Raw genomic sequence first — 22,125 nt, 5'->3', positions numbered from 1 at the left:
TTAAATCAAATAAATTTCCAAATAATATATAAATATTTATAATTTAAAATAACATTATTAAACATTATTAAAAAAAAATAAACAAATAATTATTTCGTTATTTATAAAAAATATTTACATAAAATTATTAAATATAATAAAACTTTTAAAAATTTACCGCATATAATAAAAATAATACATAAAATTATAAACTTTTAAAAAATATTAAAATATAATAATTTAATTATTTACTTACGTAAAATTCATTATAATTAAAACTATATTACAATTAAAATTATATAAAAAAATATTAAAACAATATTAATATTTAAATATAACATTAACCGTATAATAAATCATCATTAAATACTTTATTTATTAATTAATAAAAAAACTAAATCTTTTATTATTTAATTTATAATTAATTTAACTTTTAATACCATTAATATAATAAACAATTAATTATATATCAATTATTATATACATTTTATTAATAATTATAAAATATATTATAAAATAAATTAAAACATATTTAATATAAAATATTACATTTATTAAATATTAATTATTATTTATATATATTAACAATATATATAATTATTTAAAAAAATAAATTAACAATAATATAAAATTATTTATAAACGTAAATATTATTAAATAAACATAAAAAAAAACTTAATAATTAAACATTTTACGCCATTATAATTAAAAAAAAACAGTAAAATAAAAAAAACTAACAAAAATATTAAAAGAATTATATTACATAAATATTAAATAAATTTTATAATAAATTTCTTTAATTTATTAAAAAAACATTAACCATATATAATTACATTTTTAAATTAAAAAAATATAATAATTTTTATTTAATATTTAACACGTAATTTTTATAAAATTAACAATTAATTAAATATAATAAATATACACGTAAAATAATAAAAAAAAAATATTATTTATAAAACAATTAACCACATAACATAAAACACTATTAACTTATAATAACTTTAATAATAATAAATTAATAAAAAATTAAATACGTATATATTTATAAAAAAAAAAAGTTTAATTAAAATATATACGTTTAAAAATTAAATATTATAAATAAAACAATAAATTATTAAACATAAACTTTATTATAATAACTTTTAAACTATTAAAAATTATTATATTAATAATATATATTAAATTTAAAACTTTAATAATATATTATTATAAAATAAATATAATAACATTAATTTATTTTTAACTTATATTTAAAATAAACATTTAATTTATAATATATAATACGTTAATAAAAAATTATTAAATTAAAATAAATAATATTTATAAAAATAATTAAATTAAAATACGTTAAAAAAAACATCGTAATAATTAAAAACAATTATATAAAAAAAAAAAATAATATAAATTTATTATTACATATAAACCAACCATTAATAAAACGTTACCGCTTATAAAATGGCTTTAATTATATATATAATTATTTTCGTAATTTTTATATAAATTTAATAATTAACAATATTACGCAACTTATTTAAATATTATTACTGATTGTAATACTATATCTTAAGTCTTTATATTCGTAAGCATAAACGCACACAGGTCCTAGGCAGTGGCAGTGCTTCTAGGCTTCGTAAAATATTACCCACCTAGGAGGTAAGGCCTAGTAAACCGGCCAATGGGAGCCATATGGAAATTTAGCAGCTTTAGCTGCCTAGATGCCTAGCTGCAGGCCTGCCAACTTGCAACGTCGAAAACCTAAGGTACCTCTTAATGTACCTATGCCGACGCCCGATTGAAACGGCTCGCTTAGCTCATGTCAAACCTTAAAAGTTTCTACATAGCGTGTACTTCCAAGATCCACTTACGTAATTGAGCCATTTCCAGCATATACGAAAGGTAATATTTCCCGAGGAGTAAGAAAACTACAGCACGATATTCCCTTTAAGCAAACACCACGTTCTCGCCAAGTCCCAATTCGCCAATTTCGATGGAGAGATATGCTGCAGATTCCCGTAGCAGGCAGCAACATACATGGAAAATCAGTGCATACATACCTATGTATGTACCTAATGTATGCATCCTACCTACCTCATAATGTACCTACATCATGTTACGCTGCGGCCGAATAAACGAGCCATACAGAATTGACGCGTCAACTTATACATAACCCGGTGAAAAGAATGACCAAAAGCCATCTTTGCACTTCATATCATTGCGCTTACAAAATGCCAATATTTCCCCAAGAGCATCGCCTCCTCCTGATGGAAGATGCGCACGTCTAAACCCCTGCTAATGGGCCTTGTAATGCGGCTGCTTACTCGTCCGTCGTTATAGGTGCAGGATTGAGATCGGCGGGCTACACCGGTTGAAGGGCTAGATCTGACGACAAAACCTAACCCATACCTGTACTTTCCAACCTTACTGTATTATATTATCTGCCAAGGTAGCTAGTCGCGTAAACGTTTTAAAAGCCGCATTTATGTATTGAGCTCCTGACTTAGTCGGCCATGAAGCCACCAGCATAGTCGTCATCTATCATAAAGCCCCCAGCTTCATCGCTGTCATCACTTTGCTGTGCCACGTCCTCCATGTCGGGCTCCTGTACTACCCCTTTTCCATTATCAACGTCAGTAGTATCTTGATTATTAGTTTCCTCTTCAGAGTCGACACCTTCCCAGATCCGTTGCCGAACCCTAAGGCCCCTCAAAAATAATTTCCAAGTCTTGAGAGCTTCGCGGGTCCGCAATTCTTTTTCTATGTCGGCTTCCCGGTCTTGAAGACCTGTGATCACGGCCCGGACAGCCTCCTCATGTTCTGCGGCAACGACCACTCCATATAGGACCGCTGTGCCTTGTCTACCCTTAAATTGAAAGCCAGTGAGGGCGGGCGCGTAGTCTACCCCCAGTATGAAGGCGGCTCGGGCGCCGAGCTCGTCAGCCACGTAGGCACCGCCCTCCGGAACCATGCTGGGCACGTAAATATCCAGATTTCCAAATCGGTTCTTCGGTACTCGCCCGTTGACAACCGGGGGGTGTTTGAATTGTACAGTCTGATTGATTGTGAATATTGGCGTTCCGACTGTCCCGTCGGGATCGCCATCCTCATCGTCATCAAGTGAATCTGTCTTCTGTTTCGCGCGTTTAGGTAGGAATTTAGCAGGTATCTCATTCGGGAGAACCTCTCTACCCATTCGATACCACTTTTCCCTGCTGCGAGCAATCTGTACATCCCTGCGCCTGTAAATCTTCTCTAGGGGGCCGTTACTACCAGCCCCTATAGTTCCTGACGCAGAAGCACCAGGCACAAGTACCTCGTTCCGCCTAAAGTGACGTTCGAGTGCATATATAGGATGGTCCTTGAAGTCAGCAATGTTACGAGGCATCGGCTCCCGTAACTCAATGGCTGTCAATTCGTTATTCTCAATCTGATCTAGGTCTGAAGTGAACCCGCGGGAGAAAGCCCTAAGGACTTTCCGCCACCACCTTTCACCAGTAGCTTCTGCGCTTTCGATTCGCATCCTTCTTGTTTTTGCATTGAACGCTTTCGCATAGCGGCGAGTTACATCTTTTGCCGTGCCATCAGCTTCAAAGGCAACAACGTAGGTCATACAATTTTCCCTATCAGAAGCTGGGGGTTCCATTTTCTGAGGTTTCCAGAACGAGTCTGTCACTAATGGGTCGACGGGTTGCCATTTCTGGTGGGCTTCGTCTAGAATTTCAACCCAATAGACAGGATGTCGTGATTCCCGGATCTTTTTAGGCACAGGAGGAGCTTCGCGAGATGAACTAGCAGTATGGACTATAGGAACCTGGAAAGCCATAGCGTTCGGATGCCCTAACCGCCTGCGGATTGGGCAAACGGTCTCCTCTGGTGAATCGACCGTATTACTATTATTATTTGCAGTATTCTGTTGCATCTGTGCATATCGCGCTGCGATGGATAGCTTTCCTTCCGGTTTTGGCGGTTTCCCTAAAGGAGGGCCTCCGGAAGCAAAAGTAAGAGGTTGAAGGGAACACACGAGCCTAGCCTCAACCCCAGCGCTGCGGAGAAGTGCACAATACAATTGTGCGCCGACATCACGCGAGCCACGGAGAGATTTTGCCGCTTCTCGGAAATCTGGCTTTTCTCTAGACGATTCTGCATCGTCTGGGAGCTTGTACTATGAAGATGAATTAGTCTACTCTCCATAATAAAAGAAACCAGGTGGGCGTACGCCTTTAAGATGCTCTTCGTTCTCAGCCCAAAGTGCCCGCCGAAGTCCTCGCTCGGTGATCTGGAATTTTGTTTTATACATGGTTCCCACTTGCCCTAGACCATCCTTAAGGGACTGTGCCCGTCCGAATTGAGTAAGCTGGGTCCCCGGGTTGAGATATTTGACCATCTTCTTAGTCAGGAGTGTTCGTAGCGTGTCCTGAACGACGGCATCATTGCACCACCGATTTCTACGAGCGACATGGGCTAAGAGGCAGAGCAGATGCGTCTTATGTATTTCAATTCGACGATCCTTCTCTGCCCTGCTGATCGGCTTTCGCCTATCAACAGTCTTCTGGGCACTTGTAGCAGTCTGCGTCGAAAAGTCAAGCACCAAATCCTTATTGGCATCTTTGGCATCTTTGGCATCTTCGGTATTATTTAAGTTCGGAGGTACCGAGAAATCGACATCCTCAAATTGTATATCATCATCGTCCTCATCTTCTTCATCTGAATCTTTATATATCGTCTGTACAGTCGCAGCTGGTAACAGCACATCCTCGAACTGTATATTCTCTTCATCGTCTGCATCCTCAATCTTCGGCGTTATCTCCGGGGGATTCGGTTTCTTAGGCGATTCTTCATTTTTCTGGTCGGGTCGCCGCCTTTTTAAAGGCCGCTCAGGTAAGGGCGCATCAGACTGGACATCGGCTTCGACAAGCATTTGGCGATAGATATCCGGAACATTGGAGCGCCTCGCACTGGACCTTGTCTGTCGGGAAGACCCAGAGGCCGTCGTGTTCGTCGCATGATTTCTAGATGCTGCACGCTTCCTTCCGGCCATCAGAATGTATTCATAAATTATAATATATTAAGTAGGGTATTAAATGGGTGTTAAATGTAAACGTTGTGTCAGCAGCGACAAATATAATAGCTGGGGATACATGGTGCCATTGCAAGTTTAGGTAGTTGCCTTACAAATGCTTTAGAAAGGCGCCTAAGCTTGACGTAAGTGTTCGGCATTTGGTGCAGCCGCGAACGAGGGGCAGGAATGCGATGCGACAATCTCGAAGGCACGTGACTTTACAGTTTCGCGTTTAATGAGAGCCATAATAGGTTAGGCACTTCTTTCTATTTCTACTATAATCTATTATTTTACCATCACTTGTCGCTTTCTGCATTCGTCGCAGATTAATATCTCCGGCATACCTTAGGTACCTAAATGTAACACTATTACCTCAGGTCACATTTAGTTCAATTTGTTATAACACAATAACTACCTCTTATTATTATATGTATTTATTGCGTACCTACCCTAAGGTAGTAGATATCCTCCCCAAAGTCCCGCATCAAGTTCTGCGCGTCCCTGAGTGCTAGCTACCTGTCTTTGATTCCTAACTCTACTTTTTGCTGCGTCCTATTTCGCTGGTCTCGACAGACAGCACCGTTCGCCTACACCTTAACTACCAGCAGAACGACTTGTCGAAGAAGTAGAAGCTATAGCTAGTGCTTCAGCCTCGTCTTCGGCGTCGGCCATCTCCCTCGCTTCTTGAAGAAGCCTATCCCAGCATTCATTACACATCCCCTCATTCCATTTGATGACAACTTTGTCCACCTCACCTCTAGGTCCTAAGCATCTCTTGAACAATTCAGCGCATGTCTTGGGTTGCATGAATCCCCAACAAGAGCAGCCGTACCAACGCTGGTATAGCTCCTTACACATCGTCCGGGAGCGATAGTGGAGAATGGACGAATTATAGATGAGAACGAATGATACTATAGTAGATCGAGTATTATGGTTCTTCTCGTGCCAAGACGGTGTAACGCCGGACGTTAAATTCGCAAGCCTCAAATTACTGTTGAGTAGAACTTCGAAACTTGGATATTCGATACCTGTCTTTCGTTTCAATCCCCTCCACTGTCAATCAACAATAAGTATTGGATGATCGAGAACCCTCTTTGGCTGTCTAATAACAGCGTCGATCACTTAAAGTTGTCCGGTTGTTAACTCGCCAACATCGCAGTGTTGGCGTCGCGTACTGCCGTTCCCGTGTTTTGAAGAATCTGTTTATAGCGATGAATTCTAGTTGTCTAGTAACAACATGATCATGCTAACAGGAATAAATTGACTTGAAACTTGGTGAGACCATAAAATAGTCGAACGACGAAACAAAAGAAAGCGAGCTTCCGTGGCTTCGTCACTTCGTGGCTATATGGAGTAATGTTCATGAGACAGAGATGTTTTCGTGCCGGATCAGATCACCAATGTATTTCTACGATACTTACAGCATTTCAGGGCTCTGTGGCCTAAAACGGCGGTAACGGCAGCTGCAATGAACCCCACTGTGGCTTGCTGTCAGAATCCCGGGTTGAACTACATTACCCAAAACCACGTTCGGCCGTATGACACAGCTGCTTAAATGTGGTGTTCGGGAGAACCATTCGTTCCACATACTTAGATACACGAGGACACGAGGCATTTTCAAGGGGATCGAGATCTCTTTCATACATACATAGTACGTCTTTAATATGTCACAGGCCGTCTTCGGCACAACACGGTGAAGCACCGGGAAGATCATTCATTTAAACCCCTGAACCCGGTCTGCGAATTGCGAACCTGCGAACCTATATAATATCTAGGTGAAGGCAGTTCGAGAACGTTCCACGATCGGAACCTTCTTGCATTCAACTGCATTTGCTCGCATGAACGTCGACGAATTACATGAATTAGCCGCATGTAACTCCCCAACATTTTTATCAGCCTCAATATGTCTCAACCTTTATACTCTCCCCTATTATACTAGTAAAGGACACCGAGAGGGTATTCTGGAGAAATATTGGAGACATTTGGGTGCATCGTCGGCACCGAAACATAAGGTTTTGTCGGCACGGTATCGTTTGCGAACGCCGGCGTCTTGCGCAATGGTCGAAGGCAAGTAAAGTGATTAGCAATGTTAAGCAGCTTCTCCTCGCTGAATGGAAGGCCTAATATCTCCATTCCAATGGGAACACCAATTGGCGCGTCCAGCGATGGTTGCGAGAATCCGACTGGAACGGTGACCACGGGAACGCCGGTCAGTGCGGCAAGAATGCCATTACGTCCAGCCTGGGACGGCGAGCCGATTTTGACTACGAGATTTTTCTGCTCCGGGTAGATAACAGCATCGAGCTTATTGCTAACGAATGTTTTATTAACTGCTGCTTTGAGGCGATCGATTCCTTGCTTAGCCGTTGTATATCCCAGATCAGCTAGCGACCGAACCCTAGAGTTGTTTATGAAGCTATATTGAGCAGGGATAACCAGGAATTTTCCACTCTCATATACCTCGTCCCAAGTAGTCGGTCTATCCCCGGTAAGGTTAGGACTGGACAGGTAATTATTCAGTGATTCTTTGAATTCATATTGCTGGACATCGAAATCGGCTATTGATGATGTGTTGTAGATTGATTCTGTCACGTTGATGATTTCGACACCCTCTGATTTGAGGAAGTCAATGGTGCTTTTCAGAGCGTCGATTACCGGAGTCGTCTCATCAGATGCCGTGTGGTTCCAGAATCCGTTCAACAATCCAATTCGAAGTCCATTGAGACTTCCGTCATTTAAACCTCGTGTATAATCCATTCCTCTGCCGTCCGGTGGGACAAGGAGAGTAGCATTATCAGCTTCGTCAGCGCCAACGCTCGCCATTACGGTTAGTGCAACCGCAAGGTCTTGGATACTTCTTGCGATGGGCCCAATACTGTCCTGTGTGAAGCTGACGGGCATGATACCTGCTCTCGATATAAGCCCCCGAGTCGGACGCACGCTGACGAGATTATTCGCGCTTGCCGGACTACGGAGACTGTTGACGGCATCCGTACCTGTGCCAAAGACTGCGAAGCTAGTTGCAATCGCGACACCGGTGCCACCACTACTACCCCCCGGAGTCCGGGTTTGATCGTATGGGTTTATCGTCTGACCTCCTAGCGATGACACTGTGAGGCCCTCCAGCGCCACTATTCCAGTCTTGGTCAGCATAGCTCCCATACGTGAAAATATCCATTTAGAATCCAGAGGACACGTACTTTCATGCAGATTCGTTTTACCTAGAATCACGGCACCTTCTTTTCTAAGTGCCTTGACGGAAGGGGTATCGACGATGGGGCGGTTGCCGGCCAAATCAGCACACGACCCTGTCGTGTTCATGCCCACAGCGTCATAGTTGTCCTTCAGCAAGACGGGAACACAGAGAAGCTTGCCTGCTAGGTCGCCGGCGGCAAGTTTCTTATCTAACTCATCTGCTGCGAAGAGAGCATCAGGGTTAAGACTAACGATTGCATTGATAGTCGGATTAAATTTCTCAATCCGGGAAAGGAAAGAAGACACCACAGTACGACAAGTAGTCGACTTCGTGACAAGCGCAGTCCGTACGCTCTCAATTGTCGACTCTAGAGGTTCGAACACATCAGTGTTAGCTTGGACAGTCGATATCTGAAGGGATAATGTGCCGAGTATCCAAAGTATCACAGACACTCGGGCGCGTAGTAAACCATCAGTAACGGATGTGAAGAATCTCATACTCGGTTCTGGTGTTTAAAAAAGGCAACTTGCATATAAATATCTTTTAAACTCAATCGATACTTTTGCTAAACCCGGGTTTATATTAGGTTCGTTACAATACATGATCATAGCCTCCAAGATAAGGCTCTTAGTTTGCTAGAATCATTTAGGTGGGAATTCTGGGCTCTTGGGTTCCACAAACAGCCACAATTCCATTTCTCAACTATACTCTCACATAATACGAGTAGCATTTCTCGCCAGCAGATCAAAAGAGCGATATCACCTTTCAAGCGGATGTTGATTGATAGTTGATTCTATTCCGAATCACATTGACACTTCCAATTCACCGAAGGTGATATATGAAGCGCAGATATGATAGATTCGAATTCCTGACAGTGTAAGTACTGTCAGCGGACTTATCACTACCACTAGGCAAGTTAAAATTCTCTTAACCTACCTCTCACATAATACTATATCCATTCGTAAAAATATGATAATTGGGGACCCGCGTAAACGCCTTTCTATATCGTGTAACCGGGGTTTGGGAAGACAGGTTACTTACCAAAGGTAACCTATCAAAAGAGACAAATTGATGGCCGATCGGATTCTATCTACATTGCATATCCTTATCAAAACGAATGCTGTAATTCCCAACAACCCTTTACATGTATAGATGGTATACGCTAAAGAACTATCAGTCGAATAAGCTAGCTTCGCCGCGTAATCGCGGGCGCCAGAAGAACCAACAGGCCCGCGATGGAAATAAGCAGGAAGCGAGTCTTGTGATAAGACAATCCGTTCAACAGGTACGCAGTGGGCGTGTGGTAACTGATAATGTGAATTAGTACCATCCTGTTTGTTGCGCAATGTCGGATGGTGCTCTTATATCACATTTGACAGGCTCGCAATGGATAAGTACTTGGCATGCCACTTCATATTCATTAACGATATGTAAAAGTCAGTCCCCGTTGCAGACCCAGCGTCTTGGGACGGCGTCTGATTGGCCAGCCTTGAGGCTTGCGGTGTACGGCCAGCAGGGTCAGTGTATGTATGTATTACGAGAGCCGGGTCTAACGCTTTGTTCAATTCGAATACCGCATTCAGAAAGTCGTCGTGGGTATGTTAGGACCTGGTTGGACGATCTGGCGATACCCTGGGTTTCCATAGGCAGGGATTGGGGAAATCGGGCCATGGTCCCCCTGTATGAGCACGCAATCTACGGTGAGGGAGAGGTATTCTGGGGATGATGCAGGTGATGGTTGCCAAGTATCGAGACGCTTCGGAATTGGTCCAGGTGTCGTGATTGTAGGTGTGTAACTGAGTTGGTCGATCATCACTCAAGCCCACGAGCTATCATCACATTTCAAAAAGCAGTCAGGTGAAGCAGTAAACTACTTCAATTCATTGTCCCTATGTACAAATCGTATCTCGTGAGAACAAGGGGAGAATGGCATATGTAATGTAATCTCTGTACCTCGGTAATTCCGCAAGGACCAATCCAAGATTCCACCAACTGCAGCCCCCGCAGTCTCCGTCTTTTAACGAGACGATACATGGAACTCGAGCTTACGGGAGGATAGGCCATCTTTCTTCATCGAAGAAACAGCACGAGACCCCTTCCCTTAGAACCCGAAAATCTCATCATACTAATGAGATGTGACGCCTCTTTTAGGCCTCACCCTGACGTTGCCCTCTTGGAGGGCTTTGTCTGAAATGTCGGCAAGCGGATCCTTCTTGTCGAACGCGTAGCCGGCGCGTTCGTCCCGCGACATCTTTAAGATGTTGAATCTTTCACCGCCGATCTTGTACTCCTTGGAGAACTTCTTGAACTACGAGACGAGCACGTATTAGTAAGACTGGGTAGTTTATATCACCGGGAGGTTCTGCAGGGTGAACTTACCTTCCTCTTCCAATCCCACCTGTCGGTCTTTGGCGCGCCAGAAATCGGCTTAATCTTGCCCGCCCTTTCTAGCGCCTTGATTTTCTCGTCCGTACCGTAGCATCCGGCCAGGCTTAGATCGATACCGGCTTTCTTCGCGTAGCTGACGACTTCCTTGCGGTGCGGCAGCTCGAGGTCGGGGATCTCTAAGTCTTCAACCCAGTAAAGGTAGAACGTCATGATCAGCCCTAAGTCTTTAATCTCGGAATCAGCCTTGAGCATCTTGGCCCGGTCAAGCTCGTTGAGCACCGTGAGCAGAGCACGGCCAACGAGGTTAACGGTGGTATTTATCCTTTGCACGTCGCCCGTTGCTATTTACGCGAATGGTTAGTTAGTTGGTCACGATATGCTCTCCTCAGCTTTCTTAAACTGACCTATCCACCCGTGAAGGGGAATTTCTAAAAGCCACTGCATCATAGCGGCTACAATCGCCCACATTTGCTTTAGGGCTCTCTTGCTACGCTTCTTCCGCGTAAATTCTTTATCAAAGGCAATGAGCTAACAATAGTCAGTTAGTCGGTTCCAGTAATGAGCCTAATGTGATAGCTGGTAGCCCCTTACCATGTTCTCAATCATTTCCTGCATGCCCTGGCCGTGGAAGTGCTTGTGAATATGCATTTTGAAAAAGTCGGGGTTAGTGTACGATGCCCGCCTTTCCCACGAGGAAAACAGTTTCCAGGTCTCCCACATGGCGATCCACCGATGGTCTGGATACTCGGTGGCTGGCTTCATCTCGATGTTGTCTTCGGCTCGGATTTCCTTGTTGTATTCATCAAGCAGGTCATCGTCGTCAAGCTGGTCGTCCTCATCCTTATCCTCATTCTCATTTTGTATGTCAAAGAAAGGACGGAACATGCAATAATACTCATAAGGAGGACGGAGATCCGAGCTGTCCTCAGGAGTCTATTAAGAGGTTTGAGTAAAGCTACTTTCATATAGAGAGGATAAATACATACCTCATCCTCATCTTCCTCTTCCGAGCTAATGTTCACTTCATCGCTTTCGTCCACCCATTCTCCACCTCTTGTAATTCTTGGTGGTCCGGGCCGTTCACCTGGATTCGATTTTCTCCGGGATGTGAGGAAGCCCGGGGGTGAAAATCTATATATGAGATATGCGGATACGAGAACCGGCGCGATCGACAGCACCAGCGTCCTCTTGGATGGAATCGTGCTTAGCGAAGCCATCGCGAGGGTCTTGCGTCAGTCGCAAATTTCGTTTCAGCTCTTTTTTTTTTTTCCAACCTTGAAACCGCTTTTATCGTGTCATGCAAGTCTTTTTCTTTCCCTTGTTCATCGGCCCACTACGAAGACGCGAATCGATCGCGGCTGGTCACGTTTTTAAGGACGAAATAGTGGATGGCGGCTTGGGTCTGACGCTATGGCCACGTGCGGAAATACAGCCCCTCCGGATGTTCAGACCGCCCTTTCAGGCACAGGCATTGAATGCCCCATGTCACTATGTAAATATATTAACGGCGCTTACGACGATGGTATTTAAGCCCTCTACCTAGAGTCAAGCGTCATTGATTTTTACTTGTAAAGAGATATGTCTCTCTCTCTCTACGATACTAAGAGTCTTTCTTATTTCCATCTCAAACTACCCGAGTAAATATTTCAAAATTTTTAATGACAAATTCTACGACCGAGCAAGGATAGTTGGGCGACAACCGGAGGCGCCGGCAACGGAGCTTTCTTCGAAACTTGCCTAGAGTCCGCCACCCAGCCCTCGGAGAGAACTGTCCTTCCGCCCCCGTGAAATGTGCCCGTCTTCCTCGCTGCTAGCTATTCTACCGCGCACACTGCCTCTCTCACGCGCCTGTCTTTAACAAGGGAATAACCAACTAAAGACAATAAATTGGTTGTCTCTGACTTACTTACCTTCCAGAAGTAGATAACTGAGACAATCAATTGGGCATTCTCTAATATCAATGTTACACAGATAAGACAATGTGAGGGGTTCATCGTCATGTGTGTTGATACTAGCACGATATATTTGGCCAGGTGAGCCCACCCAGTCTCAATCGAGCCCAACGGTCTCGGTGGAAGCTTTCGGAAGGAAGCCAGAACGTGACCTAGGTATTCAAGGGCAGAAAAGGGCAGAAAAGTGGGTTAATGGAGCTCCGGGCGGCCCAGGGCCATTGATGTATGTCCGCCTATATCCACTGATGTGACGGTTGGGTTTCAACGCAAACACAGCACTCCGCGTACGATCCAACATACCTAGGTCAATAGCCAAGCTATGAATCAACCACAGTTATACTCATACGCTTCTGATAGTATCTAGTTTAATTATCGGTTCTAATAGAAGATTTATAGGTAGCATAAGACAGTAAAGGGCACAATAAACTATAGAGTCTTAACAAAAGTGCATCTTAGATGTTTCATATTTGCTCAAAAGTGATCCGTAGACTAGACTTAGCGCCGGCTATCTCTTAGCGGACGAGAGGTAACATAACATTATAGAACAGTTATTAGTGTAAGCTGGCTAGTCTTTTAAGGGTTAAAAGAGTCAGAAGTTATTTTCCTTATTATGAGATTACTATTTGTTAATAATTCATTTGCACTAGGTACCAGGTAGGTACATATATTTATATTTAATTAGGATCCCTTAGAAAGAGTCTTAAACTCCACCAATAGCTCATAGTAAAATGAATCTTGCACTCTTACAATTCACTTCGGTTAAGCTATATTAACCAACTCGCAATTGAGCCTCTGTAGTAGACTACCTAAGGGACCCAAAAATTAAGTAGCTGAGTCAAGTAAGCCTTGTTATATTCTTAGGCTACTGTGACATAGAGGAAAAAGAACTTCTCACTCTAGTCTCAGATAAATATATAGTTCTTCGTGCATTGGTAGAGTTGTGGTCCTATTTATTACTCCCGTCCTTGTAAATTTCGAATAACGGCCTGCATTGGTCACTATTATGTATCATCTTGTTATTTATTTAGCTTGTTACCGAGTTACCTTATTTCACTTTGATAATGTTAGTCAATCCTGTTTAAACTTAGCTTGTCTCTCGAGATAAGCTAATTTTCTCTTGTAAATAACTTGTTGTTAGGCTAGATTATAATAACGGTTACTATTTACACTTTAGGGGGCGTAATTCTCTACGATGAGCACCCGGCGCTTTTGATATTTGAAGTCAGAAATTCAAACCAAAGGGCCTCTCATAGCGATTGCCATTAGGCGAAACCTAAAGGCATAGAAAAAGATTCGTTGCTCCGTAAGGAACTCTAAACTTAGGCACCTATGAGAGCCTGCGGCTATACATATTAAAGTATTCTGTATCTCAGATACCTCATCTAGGATCCTAACAGTGATGACTATTTTTAGATTGAGGAATATAGAGAATATTTAACCCCAAGAAGCCCTGGGCTACACTTGTCTCATGTTATTAGTTTAAGATATCAAAAGACTTCGCTATATATTGTCTCAATATCCTAAAATTACAATTACAGTGATTATACTAAGAGAAGGATAGTCCAATAAGGTTAAATAATATAGTCAGTCAGACTAGTAGTCCCATAAGACTTATATTGATAATTCAGTAGATTCAGTAATTACTAAGCATTAAACATACATGTCAGAAAGGTGTAGTAATATAACAAGGGGTACCGTTTAGTTCTCGTAGCTACTAAGATAACTGTAGTATGAGTCAAGACTAAGCAAAAACTTAAAGTATGTTTGATGGTCTCATCTCAGTTATTATTCTAAGATTTTATCATATATAGGCCTTTTAAGATCTACAACCAGTGGCACAATTTAGCAACGAGAAAACTATCTAACTTTTGTTAACGAGTTAATACTGGACTACACGAAATCACAAGTATAATGAATGAGGTAGGTACGTTAATGGAATCTTCAACATGTCCTTGGTCGAGACAGGCTGTCATTAAAACCTACCTATCATATTGCAACGCTTACTGTCCACTCACTCATAAACTCTCTCTCATAGATGTGAGCTCTGAAATGACGCAACAAGCTTTTTCTTGATCATATATTAGTCCGGCTATTGAGGCTATCTAATTAACTTAGACATGACCCTCATTGGAAGGATGAGATTGAGATATGATTTGTAATGTGATATATACAAATACCTCGCCCAACACTTCCCCCTCTTTTAGCTCACGGTTGGGCATATCCGAGTCTGCCGTCGTGTAAGAGTTTAAGTAGATAATTTATCTGAACCGAACATCGTCTGACTACAGTCCGGAGCCAAGAAACTTGTTGAGAGAAACACAGGGTCCGAGGTGGGATGCAGCATCTAGTGGCTCCCAAGACGTAGCTTACAAGCAATCACCCACAGGAGTTGCACATGCAGGACGGGATCATGCCATCCATTACTCAGTACGTCATGTTCTATGTATGTTGCACCCACGTGGCGAAGCAGGCATTTTATCGTCGGTTGGTCAACGAGGATCTACTATGCTCGACGTACTGTACATATACCGGCCTCTTGGAGGATTGGTTCATCTTGGGGCCCATGTGACCAGGAAACTGCACACACTTGAAGGAGCTTGGCGACTATGCAGTTGAAATTAGACGTTGGGCATGCTCGCAGGATTCTACGACGAACATGTATTGGGCTGGAGCTATTCTGCCTATATAGATATGACCGCCATGTAGGTAGGTACTTATAGCGGGCTTTTTAGGAACTGGGAGTATACTACGAGTAATTATAGGTAGTAGTATACTGCAATACCTTGTCTACGTTGCATTTGACTAGGCGAAGAAGATGATCTAATCGAGCAACTAGAGACGGGATTAGAAGACCCACGCCATATGCTAGATCAATTCAAGTCATATTATTCAAGCTTCGACTAATGGGGGAGAATGCAAATATACGATTTGTTGATCACTCAGCTCATAAGACTCCTACGTATAGCTCTAGGAATAAAGGTATTATATATCTTGTAGACTAAGAGCTCAACGCCAATAATTAAGGCGCTGGGTAAGAGTATGTAACCCCGATATCAAAGAATATAATAACTCGCACGTAAGGTATATGTACCTACCAATGACTACGAGGGGAAGTTCCGCTTGATAGCCCGACAATGTAACATCTACATGGGGATATGCAAAGCCGTGTCTACTCCCACACTTTCCAAGCAGTACCCCCCTAGAAAAGTGGCTGGACACTTTTGTTTTTTATTGTTGGAACCAATCTGTCGGAAACTGGGTTGTGCATAAGAGGTATAGATACTATGGGGTACATCTAGCTGCTGTCCCCGGTTTCGGGGTGCTGGGGCGTTCTAGATGCAAAGCGAGGGTTCCTACCAGATTCGAAGCTTGTCATTCATATTTCTCACGCGGATCGAGTCTTTACATAACAAGACAAAATGGTACCTAACTTTAAAAATCCTCGAAGATCATCACGCGATCAGCGCAAGGGGATAAGAGAAGATGCTTTTGTATATTTTCCTTCCTGGTTGGGCTACTAAATCGTACGCTTTTGGATGCGTATTAAGACGACGCGTACTTCGTACGACCATCTAACCAATTGATGTGCGAGGCTAGTCAGAAGCATATTAAAGGCAGGCTACGATAGACTGATGATATGATTCTCGACAGCTAGCTCTCACGGGTCTCGGCACAACAATGGACGGGTATGATATAAGAGGCGGGCTATAGTCAACCCTCCTAAAGACCTGTCACTATTCTAGCATGAGCTCCATCGGCCTAGTCAGGGGAAATCATTTTTACGTAGTGGGCTGTGATAATGTCTCCGTCTTATGCAGTTGAAGCCAAGCTTAAAGTGGAATGTGTTCTTCGACTTGCCTCTACAAGATGCAACTCTGGCTGCTCTATATTAGCCAATATCACAAGGACCGTGCTCACTACTTCACAAAAATGACACGCTGCAGAAAAAAAGAGGAAGGGAAAGACGATTCTCTGACATTACTACTCTGCCACTTAAAGCTGTCAACTTCTTGGAGCCCATTTGCGGCTAGGTTGGGAAATGTTCGTCCTACAAGTCACCATTCTCATACGGCGCGTACATAGTGCCTAGTAGGTACATATGTATGTATGTAGACCAGGTCGTGCTACGAATGGGTAATGCAGGTTGCAGGAGGAGGATAACCTGGTAGCGATGATTGAGACGATTCCCTCAACCTCATCAGCCGCCGAAAATAAGTTTTACATTCGAGCACATGACTGGACAACTGGACAGCGTGAGGCAGCCAACCATTCGTTGGAGTTGAGTAGATCTTTATAGGAAATGGGCGCGTGTAACATGTATGATGTATGTATTGAGGAGAGAAATCTAAAGACTGAAGACGAAGTTACGAGTTGAAATAGCCCCGCGTTGGGGAATAAGCAGAATATTGAAATTAAGTGCTGAGGAGAGGGGCAGGAGGGGCAGGACGGCGTGATGGGTAACAACCTTGGTGGAGTTCCCCACCCCCACATTACAAAGGTTATTGTATATTGTGGAAGTTGCTAACGTTATTCTTTAGAACTTAATTGTATACACTTACCTAAGTCTAGGTATATGAGGTAGGTACGGTATGTAATAATAGTAGTTGCAGTACAGTATTATACGTATTGACGTATCTTGGTCTCCTCTTGTCTGGGAAGTGCGGTGTACAATGTTCCAAGTTACATACTACCTTAGTAAGCAAGTACCACCTGAATGGCCCCCAAACTAAACCCCCAATCCCCCAACGTGCCTGGGTCTTCCCGCCAGGGTCTTCCGCGCCAATGCACATCATTCAACACCAAACACCAACCAAGACGCACGGTTCCTAGCATCGAACGGCTTGTTCACCTCAATACCTAGGATCATTGCCTACGATCATTATGACGACAATGATGAAAACAATTGTAATGCTGTGATACTTCGACTGTCCAAATATGTCACCTTCCCTTCACTCCTCCTTAGATAGGCGACAGGATGCCGATCCCCTTCCTATTCACTTGCCGAGTAGTAACAAATGGCTGGTTTCGCTACCGATATACTTTGGCCTAGCGTTACGGTGCCTTAGACGAAGGACAAGCAAGCCGCCAATGATGGCTGTTGTTTGAGCCTAAGACATCACTCACCCATCGCAACCTTGGAGGTCCTCCCCGAACTTGGATAGCGATGTGTTTCCCGCATTCAACAAGCTTCCTTATGATAGATTACTACTACGGTACGACCTCCTGGCTCTTGGCTCAATAAATCATCCACCGGCTCGCCACATTATTGCCTACTCTCTTCGCCGTACTGGCTCCAGTTATTCCGGAGATGACTGTATCAAATTTCGGTCTAAAATCCCTCTGCTGTCGGTTTGAGGGAATCGGAGGCTCGTCTCTGTTCGTGTCTGATATATCGGCTCGTAATTGGTAAGCGGCACGAGGAATTCCAACTACCGTGCAGCATTCACCGCTATTATGACTATTATGAGTTGATTAGCAACAACAACTTAATGTCCGATGAAGCTGCATAGAGGTCATTCGCAACTTTTGACAGTTTTTCGATAAGAGTGACACTGCAGCCGCCCGGCTGCCAATCCTAAAAGCCACAATCACACCGTCCATCCCGGAAGAACGAGTAGACTACTTCCACGAGTCGTACGTAACTTGCATTCGCGCCTCGCATGCCGCTTTGCCACATTGCCTTCAGCCGCCTGACGAGACGTTTATCTGTTAGCCGTCTTTCGTCATAAACGATAGTCCATATCCCTCATCACATGGCCGTTCTTGGCCTTAGCCCGTCTTCGGACTCGTGACAACACGGCCATCTTTCCGCGTCGGCTCCTTCCACTTCTCCTTGGAAAACCCTGACGTTGTTGAGTTTGACCAGCACCCAACCGGGTGCCGCAAGCCCCTGCTCGATAAAGATGTCACCAGGCTTTAGATGACGACGATACCGAAGCTGATGGTCTTTCTGTGCAATCACCGAGACAGGTGTACCTCCACGAATATGGCAAATAGATCTGCCCTTTGACGACTTTTGGTGACTAGACCCGCGTTCTTCTTCCGTTCAATTCCCTAGTCTATGCCTAGACCTCCTACTGACATGTTTAGGTTCTACATGGCTTTCTCTATTGGTGCCAGTCTGCTAGCTGACCCTAGCTCCCAAATGGATGTGTCCCTCTCTATTGGCCAATCCCAAAGGCCGAATCGGCTGGGCTCTATAGGAGCCGTATCACCAATGTCATCGTCAGCTAGTCGACCACTCACGGCCTCTATATTTGAACGGAGTATTTTTTGGGGGATCACCAATATACAGTACCGACCTCAAGCTTACCCCCCCACATTCAAATCCACAATTCGGTCTGTGTGTACCTGACGAGTACACTCCGATACGACCTGCAAGTCACCATGAGGTACATACAGCTCTAGGCTCTCTAGATGGCTATAATATTGTTCAATGTATAACAAATCGTTTAGTCACTATACGTCTAACATCCGTGTTAGCTTTCGCGCGCGATACGAAATCATTTTGAAGACCCTTGCATTCGCAACTCCAGATATGCGGGTGGTGCAGATCTTCCACTGCACTGCTCACGACTTTCCAGCTACCATGTCTTGAGACGGTTGATCTGAAGTGTCCTCTTGAACACCACTGGTAGGGAACATCCGAGCGAGAAACGCGAGAGGGCATGTATTCCAGACTTCTATTGCAGTATGCATTTTCCCGTTTGTGTTATAGAAATGGGATGTTGTCTATGCGCCTGTCTCCTCTTCTCCTATTTGAGCTACTCTCTTCTATTCCACCGATCAGTCCTGTTATTAAGACATAGCTATATCCCACTTTAACCTATATATACCACGTCATTCCCCGTTATTCTATCTTACAGGACTCCCAGCACAACATTAATCACCACCTTCTTATTACAAGAATCTACCCTGGCAGCCATATTACTGTCACCATAGTGTCCCCTATCATTAGCCATGGCACCCCATCTTGACGCACCATCTCCCAGTGGAAGCTTCGCGGTTAGCTTCGACGGAATCCCCTTTCGGCCTGCTACCTCTTCAGACGCAGTGACAGGCTCTCTAGCACCTACCGAGTCACTCTCCTCGTTTAGTAGCTTCTTTGAAAGCGAGTCGGTAGAGGAAGATTTCCATATAACACGGCCACTGGTACCAGGCGTCTATGTACCAACCCTTTGTTTCTTCGACCCGGAGACTGAGGACGTTGACATCAATACTATCGCTCGCCATGCCGTACGACTTGCCGAAGCTGGCGTGACGGGCCTTGCTACTCAAGGTTCTAACGGCGAAGCTGTTCACCTCACACATGCTGAGCGTCAGCTGGTCACTCTCGCTACACGCAAAGCATTAAACGATGCTGGATTCTCGCACATTCCAGTTATCGTCGGTTGCGGCGCTCAGAGCACTCGTGAGACTATTCAGTACTGCCGCGAGGCATGGGAAGCAGGGGGTGATTACGCCCTTGTGCTACCCCCGTCGTACTACGCGCCCTTGTTTGCTTCATCATCTAAGACCATCGAGCAGTACTTTACAACTGTTGCCGATGCGTCCCCGATACCCCTCATCATATACAACTTTCCAGGCGCTGTAAATGGCTTGGACTTATCATCCGACATAATCATTAAGCTAGCACGGCATCCCAAGATTGTCGGTGTCAAGCTGACGTGCGGCAATACGGGCAAATTGAACCGTGTAGCAGCTGCTACGCGGTCGCAATCTGAGGACTACGACCCGGACAAACCCGAATTCCTAGTCCTGGCAGGCTCAGCCGACTTCTCGATCCAGTCCTTAATCGCAGGAGGACACGGCATATTAGCAGGTCTCGCAAACATCGCACCAAAGGCCTGTATTAAGACTATCGAATTATATAAAGCAGGCAAATACTCCGAGGCCCAGAAAATTCAAGAAATCGTATCACGGGGTGATTGGACGGCCATCCAAGGCGGCATCTTGAGTGTTAAGGCGGGACTCCAAGCGTGGTCAGGTTACGGCGGTTTCGCACGAAGCCCACTCCCGAAACCGACCTCCGAACAAAGCAAATCGTGGAAAGAGGGATTCAAAGAACTAATTCTACTGGAGAAATCCATGACGGGTTGCTGACATCCAAGGTTGCAGCAGTGTAGAGACACACACAACTACTGGGATCGTAGTTGGCTCATGATAAAGGGGTACTCTGTTTAACCAAAAGTATGCGAGGATTACGCAATTCTGGGTGTATGTCAAAAAACTAAAAGAGTAAAGGGATTCCTCTTTTCGGTCCATGATTTTCATGCAGGAAACTCGAATGAGACGTTCAAAAAGAATGGTTAGGACTTATTACCAGTCTCACCGGACTTTCTTTTGATTCAGGATGGGTTACCGTATGACCCTCTCATTTGCTTTAGATTAGCGAAACCAATGTATGACCTAGAGGTCACCACTGCAATCGCTCGCGGCACGCCTCTCCTTGATAAAAGGGGGCACAACATTACGACTACCGTATATATTTCGAAAATATCAATACATATTCCTATGAAAATGAAAATTGAAAATATATAGCACTCCTATTTATGTTAGATGATTAACAAAGTCTATCAGGTGGAATTAGGCAATATGCTTCAAAATTTTCTTTCATTTCTAGTTCTCTCATTTCGGTAGTCTTCGTACCTTAGGTGAGAAACGAAGTCCCAATATCTTAATAATTGGGTTTTATCCAAGGCATATTTGATATCTCGAAAGGCATGAATGCCGCCCAAGGCGTCTTAGAAAGCTCTCTTACTAACGAGAGGGGATCAACAACTCGTAGGTTACTATTAGTCATTGCAGAAGCTACCTAGTAGTGATATGCTATTCATCGAGATCGCGAGTTACCATGCTTTGATTCCGTATTCCTAGTGTGGCTAAGAAGGGCGGACGATCTGAGACATACAGCTTCTGCAACAAAAAGCGATTATAATATTGGCCTGTCCCTATAATAATAATAATAATAATCGTATGACTAGTACTATTTGGTTCTACTTAACCATCAAGAGCACTTATTACCAAGAAGGCTGTCTATCGGCGTTAATGCACGAATCCACTCCAAGGGGAACTCTCAGAACCTGCACTCGGCCGAATAAGGAGGTAACCGTAGGTTACCCGATCTGGCTGGCTGTCGAGTATAGGTAAGACGCATACTCGACTTGCATGAAGAAACCACGGCGCCATACCATACCGTACCGTACCGTACCGTACCATGCTATGCTATGCTATGCTATGCTATGCCAAGGTAGGTAGGTATAGGTATAGGTATGTATACATGCCTAACCCCAACCCCAACCCCGACCCCGACTCGCGCAAACTTCTCACGGCGACATGTAGCATCATCGCAAGCCTGCAGGAAGGGTCCCATCACTGTCGGCCTGGTCTCATGCTACCCCCGGATATGTTATATATATTGGATCCAGATGGGTCCGTCGCCGATAGGTTAGCTGCAGTCTATATGAAGACATATGTACATACCTGCGTACCGCTTGGGCTGGCTGCCCCACGCTGCAGTAGCATGCCGAGATGACTGCTCTCTCTCTCTC

General features: G+C 43.7%; 5 protein-coding genes across 5 annotated transcripts; 1 reads left to right on the top strand and 4 right to left on the bottom strand.

Moving 5' to 3' along the window:
- Positions 1-1,930: 1,930 nt before the first annotated feature.
- On the bottom strand, positions 1,931-5,198 carry F4817DRAFT_331714 (Rad4-domain-containing protein). The gene is made up of 2 exons (XM_049302553.1): positions 4,196-5,198; positions 1,931-4,141 (listed from the first exon to the last, which is right to left on the bottom strand). Exons 1-2 carry the CDS (start codon positions 5,015-5,017, stop codon positions 2,480-2,482), a joined length of 2,484 nt encoding a protein of 827 aa, XP_049161186.1. The 5' UTR covers positions 5,018-5,198; the 3' UTR covers positions 1,931-2,479.
- A 223-nt stretch (positions 5,199-5,421) lies between these two features.
- F4817DRAFT_331712 (uncharacterized protein) lies at positions 5,422-6,422 on the bottom strand. Its single transcript, XM_049302552.1, has one exon. It carries the CDS (start codon positions 5,894-5,896, stop codon positions 5,633-5,635), a length of 264 nt encoding a protein of 87 aa, XP_049161185.1. The 5' UTR covers positions 5,897-6,422; the 3' UTR covers positions 5,422-5,632.
- Positions 6,423-6,862: 440 nt separating this feature from the next.
- Positions 6,863-9,189, bottom strand: F4817DRAFT_37817 (amidase signature enzyme). Its single transcript, XM_049307396.1, has 2 exons — positions 9,171-9,189; positions 6,863-9,102 (listed from the first exon to the last, which is right to left on the bottom strand). Exon 2 carries the CDS (start codon positions 8,729-8,731, stop codon positions 6,974-6,976), a length of 1,758 nt encoding a protein of 585 aa, XP_049161184.1. The 5' UTR covers positions 8,732-9,102; positions 9,171-9,189; the 3' UTR covers positions 6,863-6,973.
- A 1,170-nt stretch (positions 9,190-10,359) lies between these two features.
- Positions 10,360-11,839, bottom strand: F4817DRAFT_357498 (uncharacterized protein; the record flags this gene model as incomplete). Its single annotated transcript, XM_049305928.1, has 5 exons — positions 10,360-10,542; positions 10,614-10,963; positions 11,027-11,150; positions 11,214-11,555; positions 11,609-11,839. The coding sequence occupies 5 exons, from the start codon at positions 11,837-11,839 to the stop codon at positions 10,360-10,362; spliced, it is 1,230 nt and encodes a 409-aa protein (XP_049161183.1).
- A 7,393-nt stretch (positions 11,840-19,232) lies between these two features.
- On the top strand, positions 19,233-21,193 carry F4817DRAFT_37763 (dihydrodipicolinate synthase). Its single transcript, XM_049307395.1, has 2 exons — positions 19,233-20,764; positions 20,819-21,193. Exon 1 carries the CDS (start codon positions 19,535-19,537, stop codon positions 20,675-20,677), a length of 1,143 nt encoding a protein of 380 aa, XP_049161182.1. The 5' UTR covers positions 19,233-19,534; the 3' UTR covers positions 20,678-20,764; positions 20,819-21,193.
- Positions 21,194-22,125: the final 932 nt, after the last annotated feature.

This window comes from Daldinia loculata (genome assembly GCF_022478755.1).
Source record: "Daldinia loculata strain CBS 113971 unplaced genomic scaffold F4817scaffold_12, whole genome shotgun sequence".
NCBI lineage: Eukaryota > Fungi > Ascomycota > Sordariomycetes > Xylariales > Hypoxylaceae > Daldinia > Daldinia loculata.
The sequence above is the reverse complement of the archived record's forward strand: the minus strand, read 5'-3'. Positions and strand labels throughout refer to the sequence as shown.